General features: G+C 41.4%; 2 protein-coding genes across 5 annotated transcripts in view; both read left to right on the top strand.

Moving 5' to 3' along the window:
* pelp1 (proline, glutamate and leucine rich protein 1) overlaps positions 1-9,387 on the top strand; it is a 31,059-nt gene extending 21,672 nt beyond the window's left edge. For both annotated transcript variants that reach the window (XM_075450823.1, XM_075450822.1), the window contains 3 exons: positions 97-1,659; positions 4,647-4,970; positions 8,747-9,387. In XM_075450823.1, coding sequence (XP_075306938.1) covers positions 97-1,659; positions 4,647-4,970; positions 8,747-8,839 — 1,980 coding nt within the window. In that variant the 3' untranslated portion in view covers positions 8,840-9,387. The remainder of the gene's footprint in view (positions 1-96; positions 1,660-4,646; positions 4,971-8,746) is intronic.
* A 2,808-nt stretch (positions 9,388-12,195) lies between these two features.
* Positions 12,196-15,034, top strand: part of peli3 (pellino E3 ubiquitin protein ligase family member 3) — a 68,978-nt gene continuing 66,139 nt past the window's right edge. For all 3 annotated transcript variants that reach the window (XM_075450716.1, XM_075450715.1, XM_075450714.1), the window contains exon 1: positions 12,196-12,421. The gene's annotated coding sequence lies outside the window, so the exon portion shown is untranslated. The remainder of the gene's footprint in view (positions 12,422-15,034) is intronic.

Raw genomic sequence — 15,034 nt, 5'->3', positions numbered from 1 at the left:
GCCTTTACATTTGGAGCAGCTCTTTTGTCAGTCGTCTTTATTTCACTTTTTAACAATTCTTTTTGGATGCCCACACTCTTTCTTCCCCTCTCCCAGGTCTCTTCATTCTGTGCCAAGGCACTGACCATTTGTAACTCAGTGCTCCATCCCCGTATTCCCTCAATTGGCCTTCCCTTACCACCCCTAAACCTGAGGTCAACTGCCACTGCTTCAGTCCTTTCATCTCAGGGTCCTGCCCCCCGGCTAACTTTGTCAACCCTCCTAGAAGGCCCTGTCCCTGGTCCTCCTTTCCCCACACGTCATTCTCTCAGTCTGGGCCCCACTTCTCTGTTGGACTCTTTAGAGAACCACCTCTCCCTGGTTCCAGGCCAAGCCCCTCCTCCAGGAGACTTGATCTTGTCCCCACACACACACCATCAGCCTGACGTTGCTGGGCTGGGCCCTCCAGAGGGGCAGAGGCCTGTGTTTGTCCGCTATGACAAAGAAGAAGCAGAAGATGTAGAGATATCTCTGGCAAGTGACTCTGATGACAGTGTGGTCATTGTTCCCCCAGGGATGCTCAACATGGAGAACCAACAGGATGACCCATCAACAAACCCGCAAAACATGCTCCCTACTGCACCAGATGGCACTGGTGTCACATTACCAGGAGAATCTGTGACCATGGTCCCCACCACAGCAGCAACAACCACAATAGATGTATCCTCACTTCCCAATAACCTGGCCTCTTCCTCCTCTCTCCTCACCACTTCAACCACCCCCATTAACTCTTTACCTCCCCCTAGTGGGTCAGTGGTCTCTCTGGTTCCACCTTTGAACTCAAGCAACATCTCAAATCCACCTGGTGGTTTGGGGGACTCGTTGCCTTGTAAACCCCAGCTCCCGCAGATGCTAATGCAGCCTCCCACAGCAGGCCAACCCAACCCCTTGGGCCTCCCACTCCAGATGCATCAGCTGCAGAATCAGCTGACTCAGCAGGGACGACACCTCAACCAGCACCCACCTGCACCCACCACCAATGAAGAAACAGCTGTCATTAACATCAACAGTACTGACGAGGAAGAAGATGAGGAGGACATGGAGGATGATGACGAATTGGAGGAGGAAGGGATTGATGAGGATGAAGAGGAAGAAGGGAGTGATGAGTTTTATGAAGGAGAGGAGTATGAAGACTTTGATGAAGAAGAGGGTGAGGAGCTAGAGGAAGAAGAGGATGATGGGGACCTGCCGCCACTGGAGGGGGCAGAGGACAAGTCAGGGGAAGAGGGTAAAGTGCTTCGAGCTGCAGTGGATGAAGGGGGCATGACTGGATACATTGTTGAGGGAGATGCAGAAGGAGGGATAGAAGAGCTCCAGACCAGCAGAGCAATGTTGGGAGAAGACAGGAAGAAGGTTCAGGAGGTGGAGAGTATTGGTGTCTTGGAGGATGAACAGGAGGGGGAAGGAGAGGAGGATGAAAGTGAAAAGATGGATGATCCCACCATGCCACAGATTCTGTGTGTAACTGGAGGAGCACTGGAGGAAAGGTTAGAGATCAATGAGGAGGGGGTAGGAGAAGGAGGAGGGCTTCAGGAGGAGATGAGCTTGTGGAACCAAGATGCCAAGGAGGATGAGCTGACAGTTGCCTCAGCAGAACACGCATGCAGTCAGAGTCAGCAGGTAGGCGTCTCATCTATAAACCACAGAGTACACTAACAGTGTATAATTGGGGCTCTATGAGAGCAATGTGGAGTGGGGAGCTAATTGAAGGAGAGCACACCTTCAGGGTCTTTTTTACACTACAAAGTTTAATCACGTGTAAAGTACTGGATATTGTAAACACTGGATGAGAACCTCAACAACGAGACGCTTGAAATGCCCTTAACATTGTCAGAAATGCACCACGCCCTGGAGGAAGATGGGCACATATTCTGCTATATCAGGGACTGAAAACTGTTCTTCCAGACCTCTTCTTGGTGTATTTTCAGTGGTGAATGGGGATTTCACATGTCTGAAAACTGAAGTTTTATCTAGTGAAAGTTATCTAGTGATGTTTTTTAATGTAGCAATCTTTAGGTAGATAATACAACACATAACACTGGCACATAAAATGTATATTACTTAATAAAACAACACTGAAATCATTACAGACATTTCAGATGTCTGTAGCCCTTTAACTAAAACGTAACCTGATACAAAGCTGTATAGGTAAAGCATAGTGAACAGAAAAAAATGCATTTCTCTGAGCCTACAGTTTCCAGGCTGACTCTACCACTCCATCATTTTTCCATTTGTTATTGATGTTAGAGAATCTCTGTGATCAGCACTGCCATCTCACTGAGGTTCCTTTACTTCCATGCAGCAGGATTTGCCGTTGTTAATTGGACAGGAGGGGCATATTATAGCCCCTTACATAGTCACGGTCACGTTTATTTATAAAGCACCTTATAACAACCTACGTTGTTAGATCGAGACACAAAGACAACTTTCGTCTCACCCAGGTCCGAACGTCTGGGAGAAAAGGTGAGTTTTAAGAGAGGATTTAAAAATGTCCAGAGTTTGACGAACGCATATGCAGTGGTAAACCATTCCACAGCTTAGGGGCACTGCAAAAGCTCGATCGCCTTTAGTTTTTAGCTGGCATTTAGGCACATCCAGGTATAGTTTGTTAGCAGACCTCAGAGCTCTGACTGCTCTGTGAACATGTATGAGTTCAGCTAAACTTGGGGGTCAAACCGTTCAAAATTTTAAAAACACACATGAGGATCTTAAAATCAATTCTGAAATACATAGTTATTAATGGGAGGAAGAAAGGAAGGGTTACTGGCTCTTGGAGTCAATTTCACATTGAAAAAGAGAAAGGTGTGCATGATCATCTGGTTATTACTTGGCGTACACACCTTGCAGATTTTCCTCTGAGCATGAAAACAGTCTTTTGTACATAAGGTAACCGGTCTAAAGTAAAAGTTAAACGGCTAAAAAAAAGTACCTTTTTATAAGAGCAGTTCTGTGAACTAAATGGATGCAGTTCGTGCAGTGGATGACACAAAAAAGTCCTCAAATAGATTTTAAAAACTATAAAATATTCCTTTGGTCTGAAAGCACCATATGTTTTACAGTACTCAAAAATCAGACCGTGATAGAGAAACAAATGAGTGAAGTAAACTGAAATTTGCTTCTTGACGTTGAAGTTATGCTCTGTATATACAGATATAAGTACAAAATTATTAATAAAACACTTTCTGTATTGGTCTTTCTTTTATGATGTGACAAAGTGCTTTCAAAAACATACGAGTTTTAAACTCCATAGATATTCATAAAATGACAATGATAAAAATACACAAAAAATTAGGGCTGGATGAGTGAACTCGTTAATTATTTATCGCCAATAAACATTTTATCGCGCATTAACGCAAGTTTTATTTTAGTTATTTATTTATTTATTTATTTATTTTAAATTATAAAAAAAAAATTTATAGAACTTTTTTTTTGGGGGGGGGCGTTTGTGCCTTTAATGGATAGGAAAGTTCAGAGAGACAGGAAGCAGAGGGCAGAGAGAGGGGGAAAGACACGCAGCACAGGGCCGTCCAATGTGGGACTCGAACCGGGGCCAGCTGCAGCGAGGACTATAGCCTCTGTACATGTGGCGCCTGCTCATCCCACTACACCACGGACCACCCTTGTTTTATCATTTATTTTATTATTGTACAAGTCTGTTGCTCACAGGCTTTTATTTTGTAAAAGTCTGTTGCTGTCTGCTGCGGAACCGCAAAAGAAAGTAATTGACGGATCCAACAAACACGGAGAAGGGTACGGAACTTTTACTCGGCCATTTTCATTTTGAAGTTCTTCCAGACGGCGGAGTCGACAGAACCAAAGTCATCTGTAAACGCTGCCAAGTTGAATTGTCTTCTCACCGTAGTAGTTCCAGTCTAAAATATCACTTAAAGGCAAAACACACAACTGATAGCAGCAAGTCATTCAAGGAAACAGACAGTGGAGCGAGGCTTCTACATAAAAACTACAGAAAGATGCTGATGTTAAAAGTGTGTTTGCACAACCAATGTTATGGCACTTTCATTTATATGGCAGCACATTTAAAATAAAACTAAATGCAAAAAGCTATTCTCTAGTATTACTATAAGACACACTGCTAATTTCCATGACTGTGTTGACATCACTGCATGCAGTGCATATCAGTCATGTTGAAAGTCATGAACATCAATGTTTCTTGGTCTGACTGACTCAAATTGTCATTGTGATTTTTATGGAAGAATTCCAGCTTGTTCATTCAGACATGACACTGAAAGGATCGACTTCAGATAAAAGTTTGTTGCAGTACATTTGAATTAATTCAAAGTATTCTTCACTATCCTAAATAAAACTCTGAGGCTTGCTGATGTGGTGTGCTCATGGTCTCATTCAAAATGATACTCAGATGGATTAAATTATTCATTCCAAAAATGATTTGACTAAAAAAATCATCTGCATGTACACTACAACCTAAATAAGAGTGTTGTATTTTTTAACACTGGGATGATGTAGTCTGTTGGCAGCAAACATCACAAGTACAGTCCTTGCATCTGACAAAATTTGATTTCAAACTTAAGTATCAAATTCATTGCATTCTTTAAAGCTTTTTTTTTGTTGTTGTTTTAACTCGACAGGAGCCTGTACCTGAAAATGCCCAGGAAGATGCTGTGAGAGACAGCAAACCATCCAGTCATCAGGAGGAACAGCTAGTACTTGGTCAAGAGGGCGACTCAGGAGTAGCTGATCATGAAAAGTCGACAGGCCAGAACATTAAAGAGCAAGAGAAGACTGATGCTGATCAAGGAGAGATAAAGGATGCAGAAAAGTCAAAGAAAGATGAACATGAAGAACAAATGGATCAAGAAGGGAAGAGTGATGGAGTAGATGGGAAAGGAATGAAGAGGAAGAGAGAGGATGGACATAGAGAAGATGATGGGCCAAGCACTGAGAAGAAAAAGGTAAAAAGAAAAAAAAACTCATGGTGAAATAAAGTAATACATTAACTTTGTGGCATTAGAGACAAATAAGACAACCATTCCCACTCACACTCGCTCCTAGGGTCAATTTAGAGACACCAATTAACCCGACATGCATGTTTTTGGTTTGTGGGAGGAAGCCAGAGTACCCACAGAGAACCCACGCATACACAGCAAGAACATGTTATACATTTTTAACTAACTAAACAACTTCTAACTCAGTGTTCTAATGTTCGGAAACAGAATCTGCAATCACAACTAGAAATTGATGACAAAGATGCTATGGGAAAGGAGGAGCAAGGACAACAGGTCAGGGGGGATACATCAGGCTTTGAGAAGGAACTTGGGCATTGTTGCACTGGAAATATCAAAATCAAATTTATTTCCGTCCTTGGCTCCTGGGGCTTGTTTTGGCTTAGTATGAACAATCAGAAAACCACTGCCATGTGGGGCCACCACTTGGGGGGAGGAAATTCAAGGTCAGGTGCATTGTGAGCTGGGCGGTAGGCGAAGGTGGGGACCTGGGCGTGCCAATCCCCAGCGTTGACTGCCGGACAGGCCTGGTAAGCCCAAATATGTAGTCGGGGTGAACTGGGAACATCTGGTGGAGGCCCCTGTCCGTGATGACTTTAACTCGCACCTTCAGGGGAAATTTTCTCACATACCAAGGAATGTTGGGGACATTGAATCTGAATCGACCATGTTTATCCATTGTGGATGCTGCCTCCAAGAGTTGTGGCCTGAAGGTTGTCTGTGCCTGTCGTGGCTGTAACCGGAGGACCCGCTGGTGGACGCCAGCAGTAAGTGAGGGAAGCCGTCAAGCTGAAGAAGGAGGCCTTTCGAGCTTGGTTGTGCCGGGGTCTTAGAGAATGGACTGTTTCCTTTAAAACAGAAAAAGTCATGTGCTATAACTGCTAAAAAACAGCAGAGCATTTGAGAGATACAGACTGATGTAAAACAGTATGTGAATGTTAAAATCTTAAAGTAGATATTTTATCAGCAAAGTACAGTTGAAGCCTCCAACAGAACAGTATCACAGGGGTTAGCAGAGTTGAAAATATTAAAAAGGACTCCAGCCTTGTTACTAGAAATGATGTTTGACAAAAGCTTAAATCTCTGTAACCTTGCTTAATACCAGTTAAAATGGTTACAAAGCTCCCTCACTTAATTTTCCCCATACATTAAAGGGAGGCAGCTTGATCATGTTTTTTTGTCTAACACACTGACTCTTCAATTGTGACTATTCTCGCGTGCATTCCTTTGCATAGTGCTTCATAAAACTGTTTTGGATCCATTTCCTTCTGCCTGTTGCCCCCTCTTAGGGATAAGTCATTAGAATACCTTTCCAGTACTGCCTCACATGCTTGTGTATAAAATACACCACAATATGCGTGGCTGGTCATGGATTTCAAAAAACATCTACCTGCCTTTTTATGAGATGAGCCGATTGAGACAGTTCAATGCATGTGCACTAGGGCCGGCACGGTATATGTATTCGTGCCGAACCGTCACGGTACGGGGGTAACGGTTCGGTACGCGCATTGCCACGCAGAATACACACGGTACGGAAGTTTAATATTGATCTGAACGCGGAACTGTTATTTTGCAAGAGTTTCCTTCAGGACCCATTTAAACACTGCCACATGCAAGCTCTGATTGGTCCGTATAGATATACGCTTTCGGACAGAGCCGTTCTAAGGACGCAGTTATCAGAACTGTCCTACTCGAATTTCGTTCTGATAACTATCCTTCCACAGCGGAACTGTTTCAGTCTGCATTCGCACATGAGTCGGGACCAGGTCGGGACTTATGCGCCGCGCGCAGCCGTCTGCGTCAGTGACGTGTTACGTTAGCCGTTTAGCGCCACATTCAAAATACAAAACAAAACCCGGGAGAAGAAAAAACACCACAAAGAAGCTAATATGGAGAACGGGGAGGCCACTGTGATCATGGTCTGCATGATGGTGATATTAATCATGGACGATCACATCAGGCGTCTAATATCGAGGCTGGAAGAGCTCACAGAGAGTCAGGATCAAGCGCAGGTGATACTTCTTCGTTTCATGAAGGAAGAAAGGAGAGCAGAGCGCCGCAGACAAAGGAGACAACGTGTAAGTTTAACTTATTAAACACGCGCCGGTTCTGTCTGTGTGGTATGATGAAACATTTCAGCCGTGATAGCATGACAAGGGGCGTAGCTACTGACCACCACACACCTCCGTCAGATGCGTTCTATAGAACCATGAAAAGACCCGACCAATTACGTCTCCCAAATGTATTACAACAACCCCTGGATACGAATACATGCAGAGCAAAAAAAATTACCGAAGCAATTGGAATTTACATCGCATCTGCTATGCGCCCATATTCCACTGTAGAAGAGGCAGGATTCAGATATCTATTACATGTGCTCGAACCTCGCTACACGCCTCCTTCGGCACTGTACCGAAAATGTACCGAACCGTAGGGTCCAAACCGAGGTACGTACCGAACCGTGAGTTTTTTTGTACCGTTCCACCCCTAATGTGCACTCTGTGTGCTCCTCAAGCACATCCGTCATTAGTCCTAGGTTTTGACAAAAATAACTGAACTTAATTGCTAGTCCCTCATGCATTTCAGTATAGTTTCTATTGATATCCCTACTTCCTGCTGTGAAATGATGGTATAGGGCAGCATGCAGTGGCTAAACACCTTTTACTATTCTAACAGATTAAGCCACCCACCTTATCCCTAAGATTCAACCAATCCTTCTCAAACACTGCTACCTCAGAGCCTACAGCATCAAGCTGCTTAAGGTTCTCTGGTGACTGATTATACAGGCAGTATAACTTGTCAAGGAAAGCTGTGCAGTTCTCAGACTGCATCTGATACAGACAACTCTAACCTATGGTTTAGACAATGCCACCCTATGAGACCTGGTAACTTATTCTTCAGTTTTGAATACACTCATTTTTTCCCCACCATTACAACAGCTCCATCTGATCAGAAACCCACCTAACACCCTTTCAGAAAAGCTTCATAAGGCCATGTTTTAGAAGGCAGCTTAATAGTCTTAGTAATTCCATCTGCAATTGTGCTTTCTAACTCAATCAGATCCAACCTCAGAAGTATGGTCAAAAATTCCCATAAACACACTCCTAAACCTTGTGGTTTGCCCGGAAGAGTTGAAGCTGTTATAGCTGCAAAGGGTGGGCTGACGTCATATTAAACCCTGTGGATTAAGAATGAAATGTCACTTGTTCATATGCGTGTAAATTCAATTCATTTTTATTTATATAGCGCCAAATACAACAAATGTCATCTCAAGGCACTTAGATAATAAAGTCCAATTCAAGCCAATTGGAATTCAATTCATTGTAATCATAATTATTCATAAAATAATCCAATTCGTTCATATATAGCCAATTCCTAACCCTAACCCTAACCCGGAAAGTTTTAAGCCTGGTCTTAAAAGTGGAAAGGGTGTCTGCTTCCCGGACATTTACTGGCAGCTTATTCCACAAGAGAGGGGCCTGATAACTGAAGGCTCTGCCTCCCATTCTACTTTTAGAAACTCTGGGAACCTCAAGTAAACCTGCAGTTTGGGAACAAAGTGCTCTTCTTTTGTAGTGTAAAGGAAGATGAGCGGATAGTTTTGGCAATATAGTGTATATATGTATGCGTATATGTGATATAAAGCTTTCATTAGATGCTGATGGAAGTTTTTTTTCATTATAAACATCTAATGGCAGTTTTTTTTTTTTTTTTCTGTTGTACAGCTGGAAGATGAAGCCATGGCTTCCATGTTGGCAGATTTTGTCGCCTGTCCACCTGATGATGAAGACGTTGCCTCAGGATCGAACTGTTCATAACCAATTGTTCTGTTGAATTGATGAGATTGATGCTACCATGACAGATACTGTCCCTGTATCATTGTAACATGAGGTAACTTGGAAATGTTACTCAACAGTTTTAAGTTACCTCATGAAATGTTATTCCTTACATGATCTTGTAAACAATCTTTACCCTAATGGTTAACTCTTTACATTGCTCAGAATGGTGCCTTTATTTCTTAATTGATTTTGATGCTATAGTATTATTTGTGATTACAGTTCCAACTGTCTGCACCACTATATCAAACATGGTAATATTAGATGGGTGTCAGAGTTGTTTCTTGTATACGGCTTGTAACTGACAAGTAGTGTCGCAAATTTTCTCGTTAAAAAGTAAATGACGCTGCATTTTTTTTCCTCAGCCCCAAGTGAAGCCAAGCTAAGCTCCCTGATCTCTATTACTCAGAATGCTACACCATTGATATATACAGTACTCATTCAGTTTCCTTGAGTTCCTTTGTATGTCTTTTATGCTTTTTGTTTTGTCATTATGGTGATACGTTCTTCCATAAAAAAGTAAATATTCAGTCATGAGTTACATACATTACAATTGCAGTTGTAAATACGATCAGTTTAGTCCCCCTTGCTTGCTTTTATTTTTTAACAATCCTAGAAATATACAAAATATCAAAACATATAGCCCATTCTGATTCAACAGCTTGATGCATTGTTCCCACAATAACACAATGCATAGCTTACAGTTTGTTCTGCTGTAACCACAAAGTGGCATAACATACATACAGTTCACGCTTCACGCTGGTTTGTTTGAAGAAGTCGGGGTGGGGATTCCCAAAGACGTAGCGGGGAGTGTGCTTCGGCTGTGTTTTCCGCACCGGAAACTAGTTCTCAAACTGACATGAGCAAACCAAGCCTTCCGTGTAGATTTACACAGTCATTTGCACTCGATGTGAAAGTACACCACTCACACAGTAATTAGAAGGTAAATCAAGTAAATTAATTCACGTTGGGCGAAATATTTCGATTGGCGACGCTAGCATGTATGTATTACTCGCAACCAAGCAGTGGTCAGTGCTGTGAGATTCGGACAATGCCTGGGTCGCCAGGAAAACGCTCCCACACACTTATTTATGTCTCGGGAATGCGGGGATACACTTAATTTGGCCTGGGGGTGGCATATCCCTTTAAGTCTTCTTTTGCCTTCTGCAGTATAATTTAGAAAATGATCAATGAAAGGATGGTGCTTTTTACAAACCATTTATTTTGAGACTCTGAGACTGAACACAGGAGGAGGAGTTTAGGCTCAGTTTCTATGATGATCTAACTAAGGTAAGCGAGAGCCACCATCGTGACACTGAAAACACTAACCTGAGGTTCAACATGCCTCAACCTTGGTTTGTCGTGCGCATCTCTGGATCTGAAATTAGGTAAAGGATGACTTAAGATGGTACATTACGTGACCTATTAAGACATTATTTAATCAAAACTAACCCAAAAGGTAGAAGCTACTCAGAGTTACAGCCTACTGCTGATGCATGACATTAAGCCTTGGTTAACAAAGAAAGATCATAGTCATTGTACCTTTTTTCTTACAGGAATTTTGGGTTTTGTTAAGCCAGCTAAGGCAAAGAAAGCCTGGCTATGTTGAATTTGGTATGTAGTATACCCCTCAGGGATATATTTTATGAGAAAGATGGGAGAAACACTATGTGGATGGAACGAGACATGATGTCCCAGACGTGCTCGATTTAATTCAGGTTTTGGGAACGGGCAGGCCGGTCCATGCCTTCATCATGAAAGAACTGCTGACACACTTCAGCCACATGAGGCCGAGCATTATCATGCATCTGACGGAACCCAGGGCCCGGCCCACTGCACCAGCATGTGGTCTCACAATGGGTCTGAGACATAGGCGTCGCAACAAAATTGTCTGTTTGGACCCCCCCACACTTTTTTCCATCTAAACATGTAAAGTCCAGCTGGACGTAATAAAAGGACGGAGGAGGAGGTACTCAGCAAACTAGTTTCATTAGGAAATAGTAAAAGTTACTGTTGGCTGCAACAACGGCAAACACCAGAAAAAAGCCGCGGCTCCATCTGTGATCTCCTCTGAGCACCACATCGCTCACACACAAAAAACAAGTAATTCACACACTTGTCCCACGCCCTTTCCTTCCTCATCCAATCACACGCCTGCCTCAGCCTTGTACGCATTCAATATATCGCACAGTCAGAAACAACAAAACATTTTTAACAGTAGTGTAAAATCATAATGAATAGCTGGTTACCTGCAACTATCCACAGGCTTGCGAACATAAACAAAGTTCAGAACCCGCCACTTCATCAACCGTCGCTGGCAGTTTACATGTGAAGTGAACCGTCAATGCAGACTGCTCGAAGCTGGAAAAGATAACCCTCAGCCAAGTTCATATCTGACCATGTCAATATTTTGCTAAAAGTGTATTCTATGACCTCAAAATGATCCCTATGTCACATCCTACCTAATGGCAGTTGGGGTACCTCTGGCTAGCAAATGGAGGGCTGTGAGGCCCTCCAAAAAATGTGCTCCTCGCGTTCCTCCTTGCACAAAGGAAGAGGTAATGGTCCTGCTGCTGGGTTGTTGCCCTTCTATGGCCCCCTCCACATCTCCTGGTGTACTGGCCTGTTTCCTGGTATCTCCTCCATGCTCTGGACACTGTGCTGAGAGACATAGCAAACCTTCTTGCCACATCTCACATTGATGTGCCATCCTGGAGGAGCTGCACTACCTGAGCAACTCCTGTGGGTTGTAGACACCGCCTCATGCTACCTTTAGGGGTGAGAGCACTGACAAAATGCAAAAGTGACCAAATAGAACCACTCCTTTATAGGGGTTGTCTTGCTAACTGCCTCTCATTTGCGCCTGTTGTCTGTTCCATTTGCACAAAAGCAGGTAAAATTGATTCACCAATCAGTGTTGCTTTCTAACTGGACCGGTTGATTTCACAGAAGTGTGATTGACTTGGAGTTACATTGTGTTGTTTAGGTTTTCCCTTTATTTTTTTTTAGCAGTGTAGAAAGTAAAACGTAGAAAAGAAAACTGCTGACTTCAATGACTAACTCTGTTTTGTGAGGAGGATTCATGGTTCACAAATGGAAATGTCAAATCCAGCACAGAAAGACAAGTGAAAACATAAGTCTTTTACATATATATATATATATATATATATATAAATAAAATTATAAATTATATATATATATATATATATATATATATCTATAGATATATATAATTTATATATAGATATATATAGATAGATCTATCTATATAGCCTTTATATATCTATATAGCCTATAATTTCTCCAGCTCGAAAGAAATGTGAGCGTGTCATTGAGCTGATATCCGGTAGAAATGGACGTGTCTCCAGTGTAACGTAAAAGGAGGGGAGGCGATGATGACACTCCTGATTCTCTGATCATCCTCTATCGCTCCAAATATTTTTATACATATTTATTCCAAAACAGTGGAGACCGATAGAGCCCGCGGTCACTTTTTCTTCCACCAAGGAATTTTGCAGATCCGAACCGAACCGGTACCGCAACTCCATTGGCAAGCATCAACGGGTACTGGTCTGTTTTTATCTCATTACTCCGTTCAGCTGTGTATTTTGTTTTTGTTTCTTTTTTTTTCCCCCTAAAAAAAAAATCTTACCTCACGATTATTATATACACCGCATACGAGCAGATAGCAGAGGACGTCAGAGGGCTTTTAGTCTACTTACTATCATTCTGAGCGTGTGATGCAGACTGGCACCTCTTTATTTGTGGGCTGTTCACTTTATGGCCTTTTTTTTTGTCCAGCGGTGTGATGTGGTATATAAAAGGGATTGAGGAGGAGCAAATATTGTTTACAATATATTTACCTCTGCATCATATTGCTGTGTCTGTATGGCAGGTGTATGTTTTTGTATGAAGGAGAGGATGCGTGTGTGGTGTTTGTGGGGGACTCCCAACCCAAACCTTAGTGCGCTTTAGAAATGGCATAAAAGATGCTCATCATATGGTTAATTGTATTTGTGCCGAAGACGGAGAAAACTAGGGCTAGATTTTGTTAAAAGATAAAAATAAATTGCCTGGTTTACGCTATTCGAAGCCTTTTTACAATCCCCTTCCGATAATGAAACAGTTCCCAGCTTCTAGATGGTTCCAGTGTGCTTGGATGAAGACAGGATTTGGTAGGATAGTGCCGCAAAATGGCAGCATTAAAGATAACGGTGGTTTAATTTTATTCGGGAACTAACACTATACATTTCCCGTAATGATTCATTACGTCATTACTGTCATTATGAGACCTAAATACCTGACAAAAACCTTCTTCGTGAATGCGACAAAAAAGGCCAGGGTGTCAGCTTACATCAGTGTCATTTTTATACCTTTTGTAGAAGAGTTTTGGTTGGATAAAAAGTAACCACGTCTTCTTCCAGACCAGGTCAAAATAAAGATTAGTTGAGCAAAAAATAGCATGTACCAGAAATATCCTCATTTCTATTTTTAAACAAACCTGTATATTGTGGTAATTATTGTTCTTTTAGAGGAGAAACAATTCTAACAATAGAAAAGGCAGGATCTAGTGAAAGTGGAATGAATTCAGATACGGCTGAGTTTTGACACCAGAACGAACTGTTTCTGAAGCCATATATTTAAGTTATTTCATGTGTTTTTATGATTAAATCAAATCATCAGAAGCATCCAATGTTGCAGACTGTGTCTTGATAATATTAGCAATAGAGGATATTTTATATTATTTGCTATGTATTGCTGCTGTGTTTATTGAGTCCTGGTGCATTGGAAAAATACTTAATTTTTTCAATTGCAACTAAAACATGTGAAGCAATGTATTGTGCCAATTGACTTTGACAAACAGAGGAGCAGTCCTCTAAATATCTAACAGGCCTTACCTCTCAGCAATAATGTTTTGCATAGGTAAAATGCAGATTGACAGAGTTAGCCCAAGCCAGGAGGGGGGGACAACAACAAAATTCATAACAAAGAGGACAAAGCACTAAAGATTATACATGGCAAAGAAGGACAGATGAATTCCACAGACAAATTTGCACTGATCATTCTTCATTATCTGCACACATAGTTTTACTCCATAACAAAGCAGCTTTATCTACTTTGACTTCTGTTCAGTGATTCCCAGTTAGGAAAAACTATCAGAAACTCATTTAAAAGGAGCAAACTAAAAAGGAAGCTCAGACTTCCATAGATATTGACATTATTTCACGTTTCCCCTCAATTTATGATGAACCCACAGAATTGGTAAAAAAGTGGTAAATAAAGCCAGTAGATGAGGAATGGATATTTGTGAATTTGAGATGTATAAAAGAATGTCATCATTATATTGCGAGATGTGATGTTTTTCTTTATATTCATCACAGTTGAAGGGTTTTTGTTTAACACTAACTGCTAATGGTTCACTAATAACTGATAACAAGATTGAAGAAAGGAGACAGCCCTGACGAGTTCCACTATGTTTTACAAAAGGACGAGACACATTTTGATAAGTTAGAATGGAAGAGGATTGGCATGAATATACCATTTTGATCCATTTTATAAAGAAGCCATAACAAAACATTTTTTGGGCCACTTCACTTGAGCAAATTCACTCTGTACATCTAGAGAGTGAACCACAATTTTTCTTTCTGTATATTGACCATACATCCACAAAGGTAGGCTGGGTATCTTGCCCGGTAACCTTAATATTAGAAAAGTAGGAAATCAACTTTTCCACTTCATCTTGTGCAATATCCAAATCTAGGATTCTGCTTGAGGTCTCACTCAGCTTAGTTTGTTGGAGATTTTCCAAAAAACAATAAAAAAAAAAAATACATACCATCAGGATCTGTCTTACCCAATGACTGAAACTGTAGCATAAAAGTCTTCAAAACATTTGTTATTCTGTTCAGGGTCAGTCAATAATGTCACATCAAGTGCTTTAATACAATGCTATAGTTCCTGAGGCTTGGGTATGTCTTAGCTGATGGGCCAAAAAGCCTTGAGACCTGTCACCAAATTCAAAGTGTCTCTGCTTACCTTTAAAAGTAACTATGAAATATTTATCAAAATGATCAAGTAATATTCATAACATAAGGCCACAATCCTCTTCAATAATTCTGGTCTCCATTGAGTCTTTTATCCAGCTTCTAAATTTGTCCATTAATTGTGTTGAAACTT

This window comes from Odontesthes bonariensis, chromosome 19 (assembly GCF_027942865.1).
Source record: "Odontesthes bonariensis isolate fOdoBon6 chromosome 19, fOdoBon6.hap1, whole genome shotgun sequence".
NCBI lineage: Eukaryota > Metazoa > Chordata > Actinopteri > Atheriniformes > Atherinopsidae > Odontesthes > Odontesthes bonariensis.
Note: the sequence above shows the minus strand (reverse complement) of the source record. Positions and strands in the feature narration are given on the sequence as shown.